The sequence below is a fragment of the Sorex fumeus genome, unplaced genomic scaffold, assembly GCF_029834395.1.
Source record: "Sorex fumeus unplaced genomic scaffold, SorFum_2.1 ptg000070l, whole genome shotgun sequence".
NCBI classification, from domain to species: Eukaryota; Metazoa; Chordata; class Mammalia; order Eulipotyphla; family Soricidae; genus Sorex; species Sorex fumeus.
This window is the reverse complement of record NW_026606127.1, coordinates 13,540,346-13,564,310: the sequence shown is the minus strand read 5'-3', so window position 1 is coordinate 13,564,310 and position 23,965 is coordinate 13,540,346. Positions and strand designations below refer to the sequence as shown.

At 43.7% G+C, this 23,965-nt stretch overlaps 1 protein-coding gene across 1 annotated transcript in view; it reads left to right on the top strand.

Moving 5' to 3' along the window:
* The window catches only part of BRCC3 (BRCA1/BRCA2-containing complex subunit 3), a 48,953-nt gene extending 25,556 nt beyond the window's left edge, over positions 1-23,397 (top strand). The window contains exons 7-10 of the mRNA XM_056128865.1: positions 275-330; positions 17,079-17,210; positions 17,701-17,744; positions 23,228-23,397. Of these exons, the coding sequence (XP_055984840.1) occupies positions 275-330; positions 17,079-17,210; positions 17,701-17,744; positions 23,228-23,379 (384 nt within the window). The 3' untranslated portion in view covers positions 23,380-23,397. The remainder of the gene's footprint in view (positions 1-274; positions 331-17,078; positions 17,211-17,700; positions 17,745-23,227) is intronic.
* The last annotated feature ends 568 nt before the right edge of the window (positions 23,398-23,965 follow it).

Genomic DNA, 23,965 nt, shown 5'->3' with positions numbered 1-23,965 from the left:
TATCCTAAATCTATTTATTGTCATTAGAGTTGGAATGCACTGACCCTGGCTTTTTTGAGTCCCATGTTTGTGGGCGATGACCTGTGGTCACGTGGGCAGTTACATACTGGCCGACTATCTGACCCCTCTGATTGGCACTAAGTTAGGCACATTTCTCTCAGCCATCTACTTCAGAGAGACCATTGAGTTCTAGGTTAGAGTCTAGGAAATACCTTTCTGAATATTAATACTTCTTCTTGTAACCTTTTCCTACCTTTTTCATTCTTATTTATAGACTGGCCGGGTACTCTACACTTGCTTTCAATCCATACAGGCCCAGAAGAACTCAGAGTAAGTATAGCCAAGAAGTTTGTATATATTTCTGGGCTAAAACACGGTTTAGGGAATTGATTTTTTGTTTCCTTTGATTTCTTTAGCTGGTATGATACTATGAATTCTAGGTTGATTTAAACCATCAAACTCACTTCCACGAGCACCAAGAACATATTAATTATTTCACATATTGGGGATTTTAGAAAGTTCAGATCACAGAAATAGTCTGTTCTTTGCGATTGTATCTCCACAGTCTGTGTCTCATTTTCTGTCCTACAGTTATCCTTTCTTTTTCTGGGGTAAACAAACTATTAAACAAAGACTGACTATGCAGAGTATATAGACTTCTATACACTCTTGTCTTGGCTGTGCAATAAACTGGACTTTGGAATTACAGTGTCTCACTTAAGTTTGGTTGTGTTGGCTAGTATTTTCATATAAGTTTAATTCAACCTTAAGTAGAAAATCTTAATATCTGTTATGTACCAAGCACCATGATAAGTACTTTGAATACAGATTTTGATAAAAGCCAAGTTCATTGTCTAAATGGGAGGTAGAAAGAGGCAATGGCTCTGAGTTTTTTCTTATAATACTTGTCAATTTGGCTTAAATAGCAGTATACCTCACCTTCTATAGTTAACAGTTTATCTTGGAAATAGTTCTTTATTACTACCAAGGGCTCTCATCTTTTTAATAACTGCATGTTATTCTAGTATTTGTATATATCACATTTAATCAGATGTATAGTAGTAAGATATAAGTCTTTATAATTTCAAACAATGCTATTTAAATCACATATATAGTGTGGCAGCATTCCTAAAAATCCTAGGGCCTACTGGTGATTTAGATATGTCCAGTGTATTACTGGAATGTGTGGAACTCAGGGATGATCCAGGTTGTTTGCCAGGGGACCAAGCAAGCACAGTTTTGAAAGGAAGGTGCACTCTATGATGTTCTCACAATGATGGAAGTGACTAATGTTGCATTTCATAGAACGTATTGACACCTCAGTGTATATATCACATTCTGTCTACTCTTTGTTGGAGACTTGGGTTGTGTTGTAAGTGTTGCTGCATGATCTTGAATGTTCAGTTATCTTGTTGAGGATCCTGTTTTCAACTCTTGTGGATATGTATATCGAAGTGAGATTGCTTGGTCATATGCGAGTGTTACTTGGTTTGTTTTGAGAACTCTGCATACTTATTTTTCTGTATCTGCTGCACCATTCTATATCTGTACCAATGTTTTCCAAGGCTTCCGGGTTTTTCACACTCTGCGAGCACTTATCTTTTTTTATATTGGCCATCCCAATAGTTTGAGGTAATATCACATTGTCATTTTTGTTTGCCTTCTATGGTCATGTTTTACATCATTTCATGTACTGGAGAAGTGTCTATTCAAGCCCTTTCCCCATTTTGATTGAATTCCCTGTTATCCTCCCTGTTGCATTTCAGTACTTTTTGATATATTTTGATATTAATTATTTATTGATATATATTTTTGAATATTTTGATTGCTATTACTAATATATGTGGCTAGTGCTTTCAGAAAAAATTCTGATATTTTTTCCTATCACAAGGTTATTCGTATGTACTAGTTTTTAATTGTTTTTATTGTTTTAATTAACACACTGAGATTTATACGCTGCACATGGAATTGATTTTATGTATAGTTTGAAGGTTCTTTTTTTAAATACTAATTTCCAGTGAGTTGAAATTGTTTGGAAAGAGACTTTTTCTGTGACATTAATCAGGCTTTTATATGTTGATGTGTTTCTGGATTCTCTGCTTTGTTTCATTGACCATTGGCTGCTCTTTAGCTATCTCTTAATTTTGGCTGCATCTCTTTACTGAAGGTCTTGACATTTGGTAATGGGAACCCTCCTGCTCTGTGCATTAGGAATGTTACCTTGGTGCTCTCTTTTTTATTTTATTATTAATTTTTGTTTTTTTGCCACATAATGTTCAGGACTTACTCCTGCTCTGTACTCAGGGATTGCTCCCTGTAGTTCTTGGGAGAGCACATGTGGTGCCAGGGATTGAACCCAGGCTGGCCATGGTTCAGTCTGCTGTACTATCTGCTACCTGCTGTACTATCACTCTGGTCCTTAGAAGTCTTTTTTCCTTAGTTTTTGGGCCATATACTCAAGTAGTCCTGGCTCTGTGCTCAGAGGACCATATGGGGTACTGGGAATTGAATCTGGGTTGACTGCATGCAAGAGCCCTACCTACCGTACTATCCAGCCTTGGCTCTTCTGTTTTTAACCATTTACACTGAGGTACCAGGATCTGCAGGACTATTAATTATACTTTAAGGTAAAAGGTAAAGGTAAAGGCCCTCCCGTTGATCGTCAATTTGCTCGAGCAGGCCCAGTAACGTCTCCATTGGAGACTTTGTTGTTACTGTGTCTGGCATATCGACTACGTCACGGGGAGCTTGCCAGGCTCTGCCGTGCGGGCGAGATACTCTCGGTAGCTTGCCGGGCTCTCCGAGAGGGGCGGAGGAATCGAACTCTGGTCGGCCATGTTGGCTGCGTGCAAGGCAAACGCCCTACTGCTGTGCTATGTGTCCACAAATGGGTCTCATTCCCCTGACCCTGAAAAAGCCTCCGATACGGCAGCATTGGGAAAGACGAATAAGGCGAGGCTGCTAAAATCTCAGGGCTGGGATGAATGGAAACATTACTGGAGCCCACTCGAGTAAATCAATGACCAATGGGATGGCAGTGACAGTGATGATGATGACAGTGCGCACATCATTCTAACACTACACCTATGACCTGCTTCCCTCCAACAGTACCCCAGGGGCTCCTCACAGCCCCTCTACCCCCATGTAAACTTAGTCCCATAGACAAAAATCTCCAGTACCATTCACTTTGGATGTTTGTTGTTCCTTTACCATTTTTATTTCTATCACACATGTGTCAGAGTTCTTTAATTTATTGTGGAGGTAGTGACACCTATATACACATAGATGATTAAAGCTAAACTCTTGAACTTTTGTAAAATTGTAAGTTAATGATAAACAGGGAAAAAAATTCCAAAAAAACATTATCTTTCTCTTTTGTAGGTACATAAATAGGTGGTATGAATAATTCAATGCTAACACATTTTAAAATTAACATGACATAGATAAATCCTACAAATATATAGTTTACTAAATAAATGAGGAGAATTAAGAATTTTTAATTTAAACATTTTTAAAAGTTTTTGGCCACACCCAGTGGTTATCAGGCCTTACCACTGGCTCTGTACTCAGAGAATACTTCTGACAGGCTCAGAGAATCATATCCCCATATGCTGGAGGTAGAACCTAGGTCAGCTACATACAACGCAAATGCCCCCCAACTGTACTCTCGCTCTGACCCTGTCAAATTAAGAACATTTTAAAGGAAATCTGAATAGGGCTATAAAAGTATAGAAGTGTGTTTTGTCCTAAGAAGGGAATATTGGCTTTATGATAGAAAATATATTATATATAATGCTTTAGTGTCTACATTAATAAGTAAAATATAAGAAAATCTCTATAGGTTTAACAAAATTCATTTGAATAAACATGGAACATTCAATAAATATGAAATGTTAATTTATATTGGAGAAGTATAAATCCCTTATCATGCTACAAATAAACAGACCTTTCTTTCTTTTATTATTAGTGAAACACCATGAGGTACAGTTGTAGATTTTGTGCTTGGGTTTCGATTATACAATGATCAAATACCCATCCCTCCACCAGTGCCCATTTTCCACCACCATGGATAATATCCCCCCACCCCCATCCCCTCATCCCCCCCTGTCTCTGTGGCAGAGCAATCCCCTGTGTTCTCTCTCTCCTTTTGGGTGTTGTGGTCTGCAAAAGAGGCATTGAGTGGCAAACATGTTCAGTCCATAGTCTACTTTCGACATGCATCTCCCCTCCTGGGAGGATCCTCCAAATACCCTTTATTTGGTGCTCCCTTCTCTATCTGAGCTGCCCTTTCCCCTAGAATGCCCGGCTGGCCTCTAAGCTATGGAGTAATCCTCCTGGTGCTGATCTCAGCTATTCTTGGGTATTAATCTCATATTTAAACAGACCTTTCTTAGTCTAGTAGAGGGCAGTCCGATGCACCATGAGTGAATGCCATACTCGATGGCAAGTGCTAATGAGTTTGTCGGTTAAAGAAGCTCCTTTAATGCTTGCAAAACTGGTTTCAAGGGTATGAGTTCCCTAGGCTATTGCTTGTCCATGAAGCTGTGTATCCTCTGAATGGTAATCTAGCTGGGTAGAGCACTCTTTGGTGAGGTGCTCATTTTATTGAGGTGGTTTTTATTTCTTCTATCATCTCCCATAGCATTCTCTTCTGACTCATAGTCTCATTTGATATATCTCCTTGAAAATCTGGGCTTTCCTTTGTTCCTTCTTTGATCTTGCTGCTTTCAATATTCTATTTCTGGCTTTGGCTTTTGTTATTCTGATTACGTGTCTTGGATTTTTTCTGTTTGGGGGACCTTTTGAGCCTCTTTGATCAGGGTGTCTGCAGTCCCCAACTCTGATTTCTTTAATTAGTGGGTGTTTTGGTCAAATGTGCTTTCTTATTCTTCAGGGACTCTGCCGATTCTTATATTGTTCCTGTTGAACTCAGTCTATACTTCTCTGATATGCTCTTCAGTTTTTTCAACTTTGTCCTTCTGTTTTCTAAAGGTTTCCTGTAAAACCTTTCTCATTTCCTCATCTGTTTGTTATTCTACTGCTCAAATCTTCTATTGTATTTTTATCTCTCCTACCATACTCTTCATATCTGTCACTTCTGATTGTAGTTTTCTCATTTCTTCTGTCGTGCTCGTGCTTTGCTGACTACTGTGCCATTGTTCCGTGGAGTGCATTCAACATACTCATCGCGACCGCACTGGCTGCTACTGGTTGACCTTCCACGTTGTTATTATCCCTCATTGCCCATGGTGGGCTTCTGTGCTGAGGGTGACTCTTTAAAGTTTTCCCCTCTGGGAGATTGATTAGACTGGCTTTGACTTTTTGCTTCCCTCTCAGTCTTCATCCAGTGGCAGGAGGCATCTGTGTGAGCTGGGTTATGAATAGAACTGTTGTTTCACTCCTCAGGAGATGCACAGATGATTGTGCTGAGATGGCGGAAGGCAGGTGTGAAGGCTTTGGGGACCCAACTGGAAGAGGAGGTGGGGATCCAAAAGGGCCCTGTGGGTGTTGTCGAGAGGCCGACCTCACCAGGAGCCCTGGAGGATGCGAGATGGGGAGGTAGACCTGCTGACACCGACCTTGGCACGTCATCTGGAGGGCGTAAGCCCAGATTTCTTGCTGGCTCTGTGCTTGGGAGACTGTGGGATGCTTTGCCCTCTGCACTGTCTCTCTGGTTCCTTGGCTCCTCTTATTCTTTTGCATTTTTATGTAAATTTCAGAGCACAGCTCATCAGAACACTCAGGTAAAAATATGCTTAGATTTCGGATTGTAAAATCCCTATCTTATTTTAGGAAAAACTGATGTTTTAAAAATGAGCCTGGGGGGCTGGAGCAATAGCACAGCAGGTAGGGCATTTGCCTTGCAGGCGGCCGACCCGGGTTCGATTCCCAGCATCCCATATGGTCCCCTAAGCACCGCCAGGGGTAATTCCTGAGCACAGAGCCAGGAGTAACCCCTGTGCATCGCCAGGTGTGACCCAAAAAGCAAAAAAAAAAAAAATGAGCCTGGATCCAGAGCGATAGTACAGCAGGTAGGGCACTTGCCTTGCCCAAGGCCAACCTGGGTTTGATCTCCAGTACCTGGTATGGTCTCCCACATCATTGGGTGTGGTCCACAAGCCAAACAAAAAATGAGTCCGTCACTCCTTTAGTATCCACTTCTTTGTGGATCTTTACTTTCATTCAACAGTTTTTATCATTTTCAGTCTTTTTTTTTTGTTGTTGTTGAGAGAGAGAGAGGAGAGGAGTGAAAGAGAAAGAAACATAGGCTTTTCCAGGGGGGGGCGGGAAGCTGAGAAAATACTTTCTCTTTCTTAAAACTTGGCTTCAAAGGGCCGGGAGAACGGATCTGTCTTGCACATGGGAGGCCTGAAGTTCTGTTCCCAGCACAATGCGGTTCCTGAGCGCCTTCGGGCCCTGGCAGCACTGCACTGCCAGACCAAGTACTTCCTGAGCTCTGCGTGAGAGGGAAAAGAAAGTCAACATCAATTTTAAAAATGTGACCTGAGCTGTATTAAGTAAAGTGAAAACGCTGGTTGCTGAAGATATCTGGGGTAGGATGTTGGGTCATTGTTGGGGACGATGCTGACCACCACCATTGGGAATTGCTTGGGGATAGCGCGCAGGTGCCTGAAACTCTGTCAGTAATGGCTTTGGGAGCCACAGCGCCTCCATCAGGGGCTCATTGAAAGCCCACACTGCTTAGCGCCTCCAAGCTCACCATCTTGGCTCTTGCTTGATGGTGCAGGTGTACACTGAGAGTTGGCACGTTCTCTTCGGTGTGTGCTCTTTTCCCTTTCGCAACTTCATCTTCTCTCCCTGCATTGGAGCGCTTGCAGGTGTCTGGTGGTCGTGCTCACACACACCAGAGACAGCGTGAAAGCACGTATGCTTGCATTTGATACTTTGATATGTCCACTAGTGCCCTTTGTCCCCCTTGTGTCCAGATACCGTGAATTCTATGATGAATGTCATTGTTGCTGCCAGGGCTGGGTTCATCTGTATAGAGTGAGGAAATGTTAAACACGAAATGGTGTAGTTCCCTTCACAAGAACCACCGCTTCCCTCTCAGGTAACAAGCAACCTGGAGCTTGGTCCTCCAAGGTTGTGTGGTGTCCTGAGGCTCAAGCTGCTGCTTGAACATCTTGGTGTGCAGTTTCCACCTTAAGGTTCTCTCCTGGTCCATGGCTAGAACCATGTCTAGCCAGCCCATGTCCATTCAGAGCCAGAAGAAAGAGGACATATAGTAGGGCCAAAGGGGGCTGCTACCAGTGGCCTTCCCAGAAGAACCAGAAAACAATTTCACTGAGAGCCCAACGAGAGAACTTAGACAAATGGCCCTGCTGGGGCTTCCGGGGAGGCTGGGAGTCATCTCTTTCAGCAAGGTTTTGGCTGGGTTCACAGTCAGACTTGAGTTAGCTGGGAGGGAAGTGTCACTCGCTGTGCAGATAGGCCACCAGCAGTGTTGGCCCCTGCCTGCTGCCTGTTTATCATTCCAGTTTCCCTCTTGCCACCTTTGCTATTCCTTATCCTCGACAGTTTTGATTTGGATGTGTCTCTGGGAAACAGAATCTAGCAGGCTACTGTGTTCTTGGGCTTTAAACTGTCAGAGCACCTGTTGATCACCCGGTGAGTATACTGCATCCATTTCCTGAGCATGACGTGTGATCTGGTACTCTTATCGTCATAACCTCTCTTGTTTTCTGTTTGTCCTGCTGCACTTGAATTGATTTTACTTGTACTGCCATGGGGCACACTAATTATCTTTTATGTAACCTGTTTTAAAATTTGACTTTATTATTTTGGGGGTTTTCATTGTTACTCTGTGTTTTTTTAACTTTTGCTTTTGAAATAATTATGAAGTTGTAGAAAAGAAGTTTGCCTTGATGTCTCCTTTAGACTTCCTTACTGATACATAGGTTATTTATAACTGATACATAGGTTATTTATAAGTGTTTGTTCTTAATTCTGATAGCTTTCTTTGCATTTCTAATTTAATATTACCCACAGCCAGAAAATAATTTTTGTAACTCGAATTGTTCAAAATGATTGAGAATATTTTTAGTGTGGTCTATATAGCTCAATTTCTGTACCCTATTGTAAAGGATTGTATTGCACTACCCATGGCGTGTGCTATAGAGAGCGATCAGATGGGGTTGTTTTACCGTGGTCAAGTCTGCATCCTTACTAATATCTGTTCCCATTCTTCTGTCAATTTTGAAAGTTTTATCTATTCATTTCCCTTTTCCTTTTTTATTGTTATGAAGGAGATGCCCAATTTGCGCCAGTGCCACTAGGATCAACAGAACATGTGGAGTGGGGCTGGCAGTGGAACGTGTCCTGACACGTGCTAGTCAAATACCATCTAAGTAAGCTATTCACAAGCTATCCAGTTTTGAGAGGAGGATATTGAAATCTCCACCTGTACTTGGACATTTAGCTCTTCTCAGAGTTGTATCAGATTTTGCTTTGTATCTTGAAGTGCTGTTGACACATTAATGTCATTCATCAATTAAATATTAATATTTAAAAGAATTTAAATTTCATATAAAATATTTGATTTTAATAAATTATTAAAATATTCACATTTAATATATCATTCAAATCATTATTATTTGTTGATATTGTTATTAATGTCATTTAACAATTAAAGGTAACCAACACTGCTAATGTTACTCATTTTTACTCATATACTTATTTGCATATGATGAAATTACCCTCTTCATTCTGTTACTATTTCTTGCTTTCATTCTAATATTGAATCATTCTTTCTTTTTCTTTTTTTCTTTTTGCTTTTTGGGTACCCCTGGAGCTGCACAGGGGTTACTCCTGGCTCGTGCACTCGGGAATTACTCCTGGCAGTGCTCGGGGGACCATATGGGATGCTGGGAAATGAACCTGCATTAGCCGCATGCCAGGCAAATACCCTACCCACTGTGCTATCGCTCCAGCCCCAATATTGAATCTTTCTGATATTAATAACAAAACAAACAAACACTGACCTCCCGTTGTTCATCGATTTGCTCGAGTGGGCCCAGTAATGTCTCCATTTTGAGACTTGTTACTGTGTTTGGCATGCTGAATACGTCACAGGTAGCTTGCCAGGCTTTGCGGCACAGGCAAGAGACTCTCTGTAGCTTGCTGGGTTCTCCGAGAGGGGAGGAGGAATCGAACCTGGCTCAGCCAGGCTGGCTGCGCGCAAGGCAGATGCCCTACCACTGTGCTATTGTTCCAGCCATGAAGCGATATTACTATAGCTACATGATATTAATATAGCCCACTTTCTCTTTTTGTGGAAGGAGCCACACCTGGCAACTCTCAGGGGGGCTACTCCTGGCTCTGCACTCAGGGATCACTCCTCTTGGACTTGAGGGACCGTATGTGGTGCTGGCAATAGAACCCAGGTCAGTCATGTGTGAGGCAAGCACACTACCTGCTGTGCTATCTTTCTGGCCCTCTTTTAAGTGTAGTTATTTTGGCATATCTTTTTACTTTTAAACTATTTCTGTCTTTAAATTGAAGGTGTGCTTTTGTGTTTGTGGTGTAGGGAACGAATCGAGAGTATCAAACATATGATTCATACTGGCTACCTCCTCAGCATGAATGTATGATTAGTGTATTCAGCATATAGTTTTGACTTCCTTTTATTCAAAAGAGACAATTTTCTGCCTTTTTGCATATTAAATTCCATGAAATTTAATATGATTCTAACGTGGCCAGTTTAAGTATGCCAACCCCTTTTTGCTCTATTAATGTGAACTTGTCTCTTTCTTTGAAATAGTCATGTCTGTATGTATGTGTGTAGTCCAGCAGACATGCCAGTTGTCCTGGCACTTGCCCTCTGTGACCCCCAACAATACAGCCCACTAGTGTCTAGAGCTCTTGAGTTCCCATCTTGTGAAGGTGAAGGCAGATTTAGCTGTGGTCCCAGAGTGCCCAGAGCTTGCTGACTTCCTTACTACAGGGCAACTTTGCCCAATACAAAAAGCATGATGATAGGGGCTGGAGAGATAGCATAGCAGGTAGGGCGTTTGCTTTGCACGCGACCAACCCGGGTTCGATTCCCAGCATCCCATATGGTCCCCTGAGCACCGCCAGGAGTGACTCCTGAGTGCAGAGCCAGGAGTAACCCCTGAGCATCGGCTGGGTGTTACCCAAAAAGATAAAAAAGCATGATGATAGTGCTTGGGCTGGCTTGGAAGTGCTACTGCACATTCCTGGCATGTGCCACTCCAGGTTACAGTACCAGGAAAACGTTAGCAGGTTGCTTGGAAGTGATTCCTATACCTCTGCCAACCATGCTTTAAGATTGTGCCACCTCATAACAACGTAAGGGGAAAAGTTCTGTCCTCTGTGGTTCTTGCGTACCACGATTACTACAACCATCTCATCTCTTAGGAATCTAGGATTCTCACATCTAGTAGGATCGTGGCTCAGGTGTCTGCCTTGTTCCTTCCAAAGCAGTAATCAAATCTGGTACCTCACACCAGCAAGGCTAAAGAAGTATACCTGTTCTACAACCCAAGCATGGATGCCACCTTGTGGACGTAGTGGGAACTGCGGCTTTCAGTGCTGAGGTTCTCAGCTCTCCTCCTTCAAGTGCTTGAATTAATCTGGCCGAGGACACAGCAAGATTTTGGGTGTTTAGCATTGGTGTATGGGAAGCTCAGCACAGATCTGGCTCCTGAACTTCTTGCTAGGGCCCCGTTTGCTTCGGTTTCAGTGACTAGAAGCTTTGGAGAGCCGAGAATAAAATCAGGCCCGTTCAGGCTCCTGTGCAGCGCTTGTTGTGAGTAGGTCATGCCACCTGTCCTGCTTGCTCAGCCGGTCTCCCAGCAACGAGAAGTTTTGGAAGCTCAAGCCAAGTATGCTGTACCCGAAGCTGCATCTCCCTGCCACTACCCACTGCAAGGGGCACCCAGTGTCCTACAGAAGCTTTTGCATGGTTAGACCAGGAAGGGCCTAAACTGAGACTTAGAAGTCAGCTGACACCGTGGGCCTGTGCGGGCCTTGGTTTTCATCCCAGAAACTCTGATGTGCACAGACACTCCTGGTGTGACCCTGCTGGTCATCTGGAACCCTGCCCAGTTGTTTGCTTTGGGAAGAAAAAGTAGAGAAAGGATTGAGTCCTTAGGATGTACTGTGTTCCTTCCCTTGACATTTGCTCTAACCCTCCCACGCACAATGCCATGGTAAAACAGGGTGGCCACAGCTGCTCTGGACCGTTGTGTACCTGGTTTGAACCCTTGGTTTGAACCCTGCACTTCACAGGTACAAGGCAGGAGGAGCTTGTCCTTTGCTCTATGTCCGTATGTGCACGCTGATGCCACCTGGTGGAATTATTCAGAACTGCAGCGTCCGATGCCGAGCCGCTCAGGGGCTCCTGTATGGGCTAGGCAGGATTTGAGGAGTTGCCAGTGGGTGCGTCCAGTGCCCAAGTAACAAAGAAACGTGGCACTCTGGCAGGAGCCCTGGTGGGCTCTGCTGTGTGCGCCTGGTGGCGTTGAACAGCCAAGAAAAGTCTGCAGAAGTGGAAGAGTCTCTTCCTGTATGCTGCGTGTGTTCACTGCACACTCCAACTCAAAGTGTTGGCGCATCTAGTCCATTGGCAAGAATCCTACATGAGATATTCAGGCTCAGAGACTGAAGAGGAAACCTTGCTTTATTTCACAGCCACTAGTTTATGGCCAAGTGTAAAGTAGACTAAAGTAGAACTGTAATTATGAGGGGGTGGGGGCAGGCAGATCATTGTTCTCCAGAATGGGGAAAAGTTGACAGTGGGGAGGGCTGTTGGTAATGGGGTGTTTAGAACGAGTGTCTGTTGTACTGCTGCCAGGGAACTTTTAGTGCTGGGGATTGAACCCAAGACTCCCAACTACCAAGCATGTGTTACAGCCCTTTGAGCCTTCTCCCATCTCTGATACTCGGGGCATTGGAGAAGCACCTGCCACTCAGTCTTCATGGGCGGGGCTCGGACAGGGAGACATTGAATCCAGTTAGAGATTCTTGGTACTGTCCCATGTCTTCAGAGTTGGTGTGTGCGCTGTGATAGTGCGAGCACTTTTAGGTGCCTCAAATTGCCTAGCTACCTAGCAGGTGCCTGATTCTTCACAACGTCTGGAACTCTCCTGTTCTGCCCAGGATATGCATAAGGAATTGCAGATCTAGTAGTCCTGATGGTTTGTTTTCAGTGGCTTCCAAACAAAATCATCATCCAGGTACCAGTCGCATAGATCAGCGAGAATTTTGTAGGCAGTGTGTGCTCATTCATTCCTGGAAGGCATCTGCAGGCAGAAGATTTGCCCCCAGTGGTGCTGCACGTCAGAGGGGGTGCATTTCAACATGAGTACAGTGCTGTGGAATTTCCTTCTATTTTTGCTGAAATCTCCTCTTAGCTTGGCATTGATGTAATTGTTGTAACTTCACAGTTGCTCTCTAGAATTCTCACAAGTTTTCGTCTAGTGTTCATTTGGTACCTGGGACAGTATGAGCCAGAAGCATCAGTGCCCATCGTTTTGTTGATGTTCATTCCATTTGGTTCATTTGAGGGCTGGATTTCTCTGCAGACTGTTTGCATTTTTTAATCCATTTTGCCCATCCTCCCCTCTAATTCGTCTTTCTCTCAAATATGTGCTATATTTTCTCTCTTTACTTTTTGTGGTGCTGGAAATGAAACCTAGGAGCTAACACATGAAGTTCAAATGCTCTCCCACCAAACCACATCTCAGCCCCAGTTCTCTTTAGAAAAATGCTCAGGGCAGAATGTGACAGAAAGAAGCAGAGATCACATAAATAGTATTCTTTCCGTAATCAGGCAACAAGGATTAGAGGTCCCTTGCTTGTATCCAGTCAGAAGTTTGCTGGATCAAAGGGATGAAGTTTTACTTGAATTTTCTGGGATTTGAGCAAAGGATGATATCTGACTTGGTGTTTTAGTGCCTACTATATAGCAAAAACTTAATCTCTAAGCAATCTGAAGTTATGGTAGCCTCCCCCTCCCCACACCTCTTCTCCTTTTCTCCTCTTTGATTTCAACTCAGCACCCAGCTTTCCTCCACCTTTGGGCTTGCAGCAAGTCCTATGCAGATGAGTAACACCATCTGCTATTTATCCTTCTGTCTCTGACTTATTTCACTCAGCAGGAACATTAGATCCATCCAAGTTGCTGTGAACTACATGACTTTATTTTTTCTAGCAGCTGCATAGGATTCCATTATGTGCATATGTACCACAACTTATATGTTCGCCTGCTATTAGACATTTGGGTTACTTCCATATCCTGGCTATTGTACTAAGAGCTGCAATGAACATAGATGTGCATTTATTTGTTTTTGCAATTTTCTTTGTCCGTTTAGGGGTAGATATCTAGAAGTGGGATAGCTGAGTTCATTATTTTAAATTAGTACTTTAAATTTGATCTGTCCCTTTCTTGTGCTTGATGTAGTGATCATTGGTGAACGTCTGTATCCAGTCTGGTAGCAGAATTAACAGATCGTGTTGACCCAGTTTGGAACTGTGATGACTTAAGGGTGTGCCTCAAACGTTGTCAAGGCTGGTCCTTTTGCTTTTCCTGATGCTAGTAACCGAGTCCAGGTCTTGTGCTCACCCTTTACTGCTGAGCCACATCCTGTGTCCTGGGCTGGTCTCGTTTTACTCCTGGCATGTTGAGGTCCGAGCCTAATGCTTAGAGACAGGTTACCAGGGCCTCTGTCCCTCCATGGTTCAAAACCCTATTTATTCAAGACTCAAAATCTTTTGAAACTCTCTTCAGTGTCCCAGCCAATAAAAATCTTCCTCTTAAATGAGTTGATGACGTTCCAGGAAGACTATCCTTAGATGCCATGCTCATCTCTCTGGAGTTTGCTGCTTGCCCAGATCTTGACCCCACAATTATTTATGGTCTTGCTAGGCTTTCAGTGACTTCCAACAGATGCTGTTTTATTTTGTTTTTGGTTTTGGGGCCGTACCCAGCAGTGCTCAGCGCTATCTCCTGGCTCTGTGCTCAGGGATCACTCCTGTTGGATTTGGGAGACCATATGGGGTGCTGGGAATGGAACCTAGGTCAGCCACATGCTAGGCAAGCACTCTGCCAGCTGTACTATCACCCTGGCCCCAAAGATGCTGTTTGATCTCCCCCCTCCACCCCCCCCCTCGCTGCTCTAGTTGCTCTCGATAGTAGGCTTGGTCCTAACCAACTGTCTCTGTTTCATAACCTCTTATCAGCTATGGATCCCTGCTGACCTTGTTTCCTCTCTGTGGCCTCCTCTTCTACCTGATGCCCCCCTGGTCTTTTCCTGTGTGTCTGTTGACATGATTTTCACCTATGACCTCCACCCCCTTGGAATATTCTGGATGCCCACAGGGAGCTCGGCAGGTCCCAGTTGAGAAATGCTGATCTAATTCACTATCAGAAGCAGAAAATCTGTCCTGTGTGTTGGATCACTACTTATCTGTGCTTGGCCTAAGTCATCTAACAGAAGCTCTATTTCCTCTATGACTGGATAAAGATGTGTGTCCAAGTTCCATGCCTCACTGAGACCACTTTTGTTCATGGTCCGGCAAAGTCAGTGGGAGACTCTGCTCAGTAGATTGGCTTCTTACAGGTTTCTAGACTTACCAGTGATTATGCTCACTATTTATGACTTCAGAGGCCTTCCACAAACCACAGAACCTATGGCATACTCTTTCGTGAATTCTTCCCTATTCACTGGGAGGTCAGGAACAGAGAGGTGATCATCACTGGCCACCCCTGTCTTCCAGGGGCCCAGATGCACCACTCTAGGTGAGAGAGAGGAGCTAGGTCTCACACACCTTCACCACCATACCCATGATGCCTCCTGGTGCAGGGAGCCTCAGCCTGAATGTTCTATCGAATGCATGCTGACATGAAACTTGGCTATATTTAGAGTGAACAAAAAGTAGAGAGATATACCAGTGAACCTCAGTGACAAGCTTCTCTATTTCTTCCACTCCAGCCTTAAAATGTAAGGGTTCAAGATTCTTCTTTACATTTCCCTCAAAAGGAGAGAAAGGGAAAGTGGGCGCCATTTGTAACCCTAATTTAAATAAGGAAGCATTTGTATGAGTAATGACAGCTACATAATGAAGCTCCTGGAGGCATTTTGCAGTGTCTCATTCTTCCCCGGGCTTTGTGATCAATGTATTTAAATTTTCTGGCAACTTCCTGACTGAAACCAGTATTAATTAGCTCTGTCCATTGTTGCTGTGGAGCAGGCGTGAAAACCTTGAGGTCCCAAGGCTTCTGACAAGTTTGTAGGAAGAGCATCTGATACTTGGGGAGTCTAGAGAGTGAGCTTTCAGTTTGCTTCCCAGCTCAGTTTGAACTCTATATCCACTCCGAAGCAGACCCACTACATTATAGAACCATTTAATATCTGACACATTCCATATCCCGAACTCCTTGTTAAAACTATAGAAAATTTTCTTTACAATAACTGACTGTTAAAAACAGGCCCTTAAGGACAGGAAAGATAGATAGCACAATGGGTTGGTTGGGTACTTGCCTAGCTTGTGTTCGACCTGGGTTTGATCCCTGGTACCCAATATGGTCCCAGAGCCCTGTCAGGAGTGATCCCTGAGCATTGGTGAGCCAGGAGCACAGAGCCAGTAGTAACACCTCGGCAGCACTGGCTGTGGCTCCAAAAAATTAACCAAAATGGACCCATACTGGGACACATAGCCAGAGGAACTGACATCAAAATCTCAAAGTATTATCTACTCTCCTGTATTCATTGCAACATTATTCACAATAGGCAAGATGCAAAAGCAAGCTAAATATCTGTCATTGCACAAATGGATAAAGAAATTGTGGTATGTGAATATATGTCTAATTTCATACTGTCTGTAGCAACATAAGTGAACCAGAACGACATTATGGTAAGTGAAATAAACCAGAGAAGCACAAATGCCGTATGAGGCCACTTATGTCATGAATATTCTAGATTATGTAAACTCTTAACAACTCACAGAATGGCACTGTTATATAATAGCCAGAATCTGGAAAAACCCGAGTGCCCGAGAACAGATGACTGGTTAAAGAAACATTGGTACATCTACACAATGGAATACTATGCAGCTGCTAGAAAAGATGAAGTCATGAAATTTGCATATAAGTGGATCAACATGGAAAGTATCGTGTTAAGTTAAATGAGTCAGAAACAGCAGAGGGACAGACAGAAAGATAGCACTCATTTGTGGAATATAAAGTAACAGAATGGGAGACTTAAACACCCAAGAATAGTAGAGATGAGTACCAGGAGGATTGTTCTATAGCTTGTAAGTCGACCTCACACACTGGGGCAAAAGGCAGCTCAGATAGAGAAAGGACCACCAAGTAAAGGGTGGATGGAGGGCCCGCTCGGGATGGGAGTTGTGTGCTTAAAGTAGACTATAGACTGAACATGATGGCCACTCAATACCTCTATTGCAAACCACAACACCTGAGAGAGAGAGAGAGAGAGAGAGAGAGAGAGAGAGAGAGAGAGAGAGAGAGAGAGAGAACAAAAGGGAATGCCCCCACAGAGGCGGGTGGGGTGGAGGGATGGGGTGAGGTTGGTGGGAGGAATACTGGGATCATTGGCGGTGGAGAATGGGCACTGGTGGAGGGATGGGTACTCGATCACTGTATGACTGAAATGTAAGCACAAAAGTTTGTAAGTCTGTAACTGTACCTCACAGTGATTCGTTAAAAAAAAGAAGCTCATAGAATGGTTGCTGTTGGTGGGGCAGAAGTGAGAAGGGGAAAAGTGAGGATGTTTTGGTTATGTCCAAAGTGTCCCAAGTTGAGATAAATGAATTCTGGAAATCTAATGTACAGCCCGATGACTGCAGTTAGCTTAAGGTTGTACTTGAAATCTGTTCTCATTCACAACAGAAATAGTGACTGTTGAGGTGATGAAGACATGAGTTAGTTTGAATGTGGTGATCATGTCACTGTGTGGGGCACACATATCATTGAGTATACCTTAAAATATTATAATAATTTTTCAATCATGTCTCAGTAAAGCTGGAGAAAAAGAATAAGCTCACAGGAAGCTGACTAAATTGCTGTCTTGCAGGTATGAGAGAATTGAAATCCCTATCCATATTGTACCTCATGTGACCATTGGGAAAGTGTGCCTTGAATCAGCAGTAGAGCTGCCCAAAATCCTGTGCCAGGAGGAGCAGGATGCATATAGGAGGATCCACAGGTAGTGTACACCATTCCTCTCATCTCCCTTTTCTGTCTGGCAGAGCAACTGGTAAACCCATGTGCATATCACGTCTCTGTGAGAATGCTTTATAGCCACTTTCCATAACAACGGTTCAGTGTCTGCTTTCTCTCCTGATGCACTGTGGATTCTTCAAGCACGAGATACTTTTGGTTATGAAAACAAATTGAACATCATAGTAGTCCTGTTGCCAAGTGCGGTCTTGCCTGATAGCTGTGTATTAAGTAAGGCATCAGTGAGAGACAGCGGCTTCAATTTGATTTGTTTCAACTATCTTGTGAAGTTCTCATCAAAGTCACTTTCCCCAGTTAGGAAACTTTAGCAGCTATAGGATCTTTAATTGCATATAGTCATTTAATCCAATTGGTAAAGGTCTGGTCTAATTTTTCATTTTGTAACAGTCCATGATCATTTTGTTCTTTCCTTCATTGCTGTTTTGCTATTAAAAAGAGCTCTCTTCTCCCTTTAGCCTTACACATCTGGACTCAGTAACCAAGATCCATAATGGTTCAGGTAAGACTCTTTCCTTGAGTATAGACAGCAATGTAGTCATCCCTGATGTACTCAGCTGTCAGCACAGTTTACACAGCTGAAGTGATGGGTACAAATTATCCCTGAGTTTCCTTTCCCAACTGTGTGCCTTTCATGATCCTGTTCCAGTCTCCTGTATTGGTCGCTGTGGATGCTTGGATGCTGTAAGTGCCCCCTAAGTTAGATTGGTGAAAAGAGAGGAATGAGTCTTATCCTAGAGCTCCTTAGTTGTGCCCTGCTATGTGCTTCATTAATAGCCAGTTCTCAAAAAGGAGGGAGGCTCCTGATTTGGTTTTTTTTTTGCTAGCTTTCGTGGTGTAATAATACACTTGTCATGATTTATTTATGACAAGTAACATGGCAACAAACATTGCGCAAACTCCAAAATTTCAATTCTTGACAACGATCTGAGGTGGTAGCAGCACACCACTACCAGTCTCTTGTGGAGGTTGAAAGAGATGGATACACAGACAGATAGACAAACATACAGATAAAAGGGGGTGCATGCAGGAGGAACTCTTGTATCACTAGATATGGAAGAAATTTCTGCACAAGTCCAAGGACATGTGTGTACAGTACAATATACACACCTAGTCATGTTTCCCTGACACACACTGACCCACTCTGTCTTCTCTCTGACTAGTCCTCACTTACTGACCATTCTGTGCCATCTTCCCCAGTAACTGGCAAAGAATTCAGTCTTCACCAGAGAAGAAGGGGAAGCTTGCAAGTATTGGGGGCACTTGCTTTTGGGAAAAGGGCAGGTGGCTGGTTGATCTGTCCCATATTTCTATCTGGATGAAAAATGTGATGAGTTAGAACTGGTAGTGTATGACATGTAGTCAGACTCTAAAGTCACAATTGGATAAAATGTTTGCTAATGACTCAAAAATTAAGGACTATGGGCCAAATATATAGCTCAGTGGTAGAGCACATGCTTTGCATAAATGACACCCTGGGTTTGATCACTAGCACCTCCAAAGAAGGAGCAAATAACTCAGTACAACAGAGTAGAACCCAGAAATAGGCCTACACACAGACACACAATTTGTATTTAAGAAAGGTGTTATGTCAAATCAATAAAAAATTATTAAATCATATTGAGAATGTTTGTTAGCTTATTCATTCAAGAGACACCAGACTGCCTGCTCTCACTTATTATTCTAGGCTCTGGGGTAGAGTCTAAACCTTCCTGACTTTATATTCTGCTATTTCTATTTTGGGGAAAGGCAGATTCTGACCTAAATTCCTCCACAAAAAGAATCAGTATTTAAGCTTTTACTAAAATACGTAATGTATTTACATAATTTTTTTAAATACATCACTATCACTGTCATCCCATTGTTTGTCAATTTACTCGAGCAGTGCCCAGTAACTCCTCTATTCATCCCAGCCATGAGATTTTAGCAGCCTTTCCTTACTCGTCTTTCCCAACGATTAGAGGCTCTTTCAGGGTCAGGAGAATGAGACCTGTTACAGTTACTGTTTTGCATATCAAATACGACACGGGTAGCTTGCCAGGTTCCGCCCATGCGCAGGTGGGATACTCTCAGTAGCTTGCCGGGCACTTCGAGAGGAATATATATATATATATATTTTTTTTTTTCTCTATGATCGGTTGCCAACTGTCTGAAGAGTCACATGATATGTCGCGGCCACTCGGTCCAGAAAGTGGCCTGGAGCATGGCCGCATAGTAGAAGTCGGCTGCCAGGGCTGGGTCCCTTGGGACGAGGAGGGCTCTGCCCCACCCCCATCTGGGGCACCCCGAGTGGAAACAGACTGGTGCGGAGTCCCATTTAAGTACATAATACGTAAAATACGTAATTACGTATGTACTAAAATACGTAATCCTGCATTGGAAAAGAAGTTGGCAATTACAAATACCCAATGATCTCCCAGTTCCTGTCCTAGGCATATTTCTAGATTGAATGTAAGATGTCCAAACAAAAACTTACATAGGAATATTCATCACACTATTCATGTTTGCCCCAATGTGAAAATGGTCTGGAGAGAACTCAAAGGCTTAAATGCAAGCTTTACATTCAGGGTGTTCAGGTTTGTTCCCCAGCACACATGGTCCCCAGAGCACTGCTGGGACTGACACAGGCCTTCTGGGAATGGCCCCTGAGGATCGCTGATGTGACCCAAGCACCTCTGCCCTCCCTTTAAAAACACCCATTGTCTATCAGTGGGTGAATGGGCAGTGAACACATTCACAAATGGAGTATTGCTCAGCAACAGAGTAAACTACTGATTAAAGAAAAAAAAAGCAATGTGGATCACTTTTCAAGAGTATTATGCAAGTGAAAGAGACACTGTCCAAAAGGCTACCACTCTATAGTTTCATTCCAGTGAAATTCAAGAATCAAATTCAAAATTTGTCACAGAACAACTGAGTCAGTACTCCTTGGGCCAGGGCTGGAAGAGCACTGACTAGAGAAGGAAGTATAAATAGGTCTTGAAGGAGGGAAATGATCTAGATCCTGCCTTAGTCAAAAATCAATGAACCATGTTTTAAAATGGGATTCTTCCAGAATCTGTAAATTATATCCCAAGAATATTAATTTTGTTTTAATCTGAAGGGCCTCCCATTCCATGGGTGGGCCATGCAGAGCTAGGGATCGAATTCAAAGTCTCACATATTCAAGATAAACACTGCAGCTCTTAGATCTCTCTCTCTCTTTCTCTCTCTCTCTCTCACCCATATGGTTCATTTCCTTTTCTTTTTTTCCTTTTTTGGTTTGGCTATCACCTGTGGCAGTACTGGGAGACCCTAATGCCAGGGATCCAACCAGGGATATCCAGCATGCCAAACCTGTGCTCTAGTCCTTCGATTTATCTCCCTAATTCAACTTATTTTTATTTTAATTCATTTATTTCTCTGGTCACGATCACGACCATCCTGTTGTAAAGTGCCATATTCAAGGCTCTTTCAGGGTTAGAAGAATGAGATCCATCATTGTTACTGATATTTGGCATATTGGGTATACCACGGGGAGTTTGCCAGACTCTGCCGTGTGGGCGGGTTACATTCAGTAGCCTGCCAGTTTGCCCAAAGTAGGAATGAGATGATAAGATGTCGCGCGACTGCGAATGCGGTCGCGCGCTTCCGGGAGCTGAGTGTGATAATCTCTGGATCCTGGCCATTGTGGGGGTTACACGGCAGTTGGTGGGTGTAACTGTCTAGCTACTGGCAGGTCCAGTCCCAAACCGTGCAGGCTTGGAGATCTCAGCCCCGGGTCCCACACACCTGGGTTCCTCTGCCAGTTCTTTTATGCGTGAGGCTCATCCAAGTGTGTGGAGAGTGCTCCCAGCATGGCCTTGGCTGGGGCCCGGAGGTCTTCAGCTGTTGGGCCCTGGTGGAGACAGTCAGGCACAGGGTAGGATACTCTGCCTTGTTCTCTCCCAGGAGCTGAGTGTGATAATCTCTGGATCCTGGCCGTTGTTGGGGTTACACGGCAGTTGGTGGGTGTAACTGTCTAGCTACTGACAGGTCCAGTCCCAAATCGTGCAGGCTTGGAGATCTCAGCCCCGGGTCCCACACACCTGGGTTCCTCTGACAGTTCTTTTATGCATGAGGCTCACCCAAGTGTGTGGAGAGTGATCCCAGCATGGCCTTGGTAAATAGTAGTAACATGTATTTGAGGTAGCATGGTTAAATAGTGTTGAGCTAATGTTTTTATGTATGGAGTTGGTCAATCACCACCAGCAAAATGTCTAAGACCTTCGACTACTATCTTTGGGTCACTTCTAATCTGCTGTTTCTCCCTGCTTTCCCCTTCCATTCCACTCCTCCATTCACTGCTTAGAAAGCTTAGTTTTACAGTCAAATTCCAAATGCTTGTTATCATTGTTTGTTTCTTTAAATACCATATAGGAGATTGTGTCTTTGTCCTGATTTAATTTGCTTAGCATAACCCCCTCTAGTTCCATCCAAATTGTAGCAAAAAGCAAGAGCTCATCTTTCCTCGTAACTGGATAGTATTTCATTGTGTATATAGATCACAGTTTCTTTATCCACATAACTGCTGCTGGTCATCTGCATTGTTTGCAGATCTTGGCTACTGTAATTGCTTCCGTGAATGTAGATGTCCATATTTTTTCTTTTTAGTTTGATTTGGGGATGCATATCTGGAGATGCTCAGGGCTTACTCTTGGCTCTGCACTCTAGAATCACTTCTGGTGGGGTTTGGGGGACCATATGGGATGCCAGAGATTGAACCCAGGTTAGCCGTGTGCAAGGCAGGAGCCTTACCCACTGTATTATCTCTACAGTCCCACCCCCCTTTCTCATTTAATGACTTAGTATTCTCGCTCTCAGAGAACCTGGCAAACTACTGAGAGAGAGAAAGTATCATGCCCACATATATGCCTGACTGGAAACAACTGTAAAGGTGATTAAAGGCTGCCCCAAAAGCCTCCATCCCTCTCGGAGAGCCCGGCAAGCTACCGAGAGTATCCCGCCTGCACGGCAGAGCCTGGCAAGCTCCCCGTGGCGTACTCGATATGCCAAAAACAGTAACAGTGATGGTCCTCATTCCCCTGACCCTGAAAGAGCCCCCAATATGTCATTGGGCTACACTAGCACGTGACAGGGATGAATGGAGACGTTACTGGGCCCACTCGAGCAAATCGATGAACAACGGGGTGATAGTGATAGTGATTCTTGGGAGTAGATGCCGAGGAGTGGAATTAGTGGGCTATACGCAATTCTATTTTCAATTTTGTTTTTGTTTTTGGGTTATACCCGGCAGTGTGCTCAAGGGTCTGTACTCAAGGGTCTGCCTCTGTACTCAAGGGTCACTCCTAGTGGGCTCAGGGGACCATATGGGGTGTCAAGGATCAAACTCAGCTTGTCTGTGTGCAAGTGCCCTACCCACTGTACTATCACCCTGGCCCCCATTTTAATTTTTAAAAGAAGTCTATATACTGTTTTTCATAGGGAGTGAACCATACAAGCTTCATAGCATCAGTGAGTGAGGATCTCTTCACTGTATCCCAACTATTACCAGTTATTTCTATTTGTTTTGTTTGCTTATTTGTTTGGGGGCTATGCTCAACTGAGTGCAGGGCTTACTCCTGGCTCTGTGTTCAAGGATCACCTTAGGTCTGTAGGAGATTTTGGTCTCTTCTACCGGGGAGAAGTCAGAGGGCTGGGAAAGGAAAACCTTGGGTAGCTCTTAATCCTCTTGCCTTTCTGCTCCTGCATAGCCAGGCTGCCCTGTGGCTTTTGGACTCAGGGATGTTCAAGATGGATACCTATGAGTCTTTTCCCCACTTAGCTCTTCTGTCTTGCCCCAGACAGGCAAGACAAAATTTTTTCCCAGTCATGCTAACTGTACTTTTTCTACTTCCGCCCCTAACTTCTTATCCTCATCATTGGGAGCTGTATGTGTTGGAGACAGAACATGCCAGAGAAGAGTGTTCTTGCAAAGTTATCTCACCCATGTTTTTCCTACTGAAGTGTTTACCAAGAACCTGTGCAGTCAGATGTCAGCAGTCAGTGGGCCTCTTCTGCAGTGGTTGGAGGACAGACTGGAGCAAAACCAACAGCTATTGCAAGAATTGCAACAAGAAAAGGAAGCACTGTTGCAAGAACTGTCTTCTTTGGAATAAAGTAGGAGACTAAATGGGGTAAATATTTTTCCAATTTGTGTATTAAATGTGGTGTGTAAAGGCACACATCTCATGTGTTGGGCAGGTAGTGCAGGAGATCTGATGTCCCGGTGGATGAGTTTCATACATGTAATGAGCACAAGATGTCTTCCCAAACATTTCATTACAGCTTTACTGAATCTTCCTACCAGTGTCTGGCCTATAACGAGCATATTGAAGATGAGTTAGAATGAGAAAGATTTTTTGTTTTGTTTTTGAACCACACCTGGCAGTGTTCAGGGCTTTCTCCTGGCTATGTGCTCAGGGATCACTCCTGGTGGGCTTGGGAGACCAACTGGGGTGCTGGGGATCTAACCCAGGTTGGCTGCATGTAAGACAAATACCGTACAATATTTTTGGTTTTGTTTTGGCAGCAAATGCACACACCCAGCACTGCTCAGAGCTTACTCTTGGCTCTACACTCAGGGATCATTTTTGGTGATGCTCAAAGGACCAGAATGGGTGCTGGGGACTGAACTTTGGTCAGCCATGTGTAGGACAACAGACCCACCTGCTGTTCTCTTTCCAGCCCCCAGAATGTGAAAGA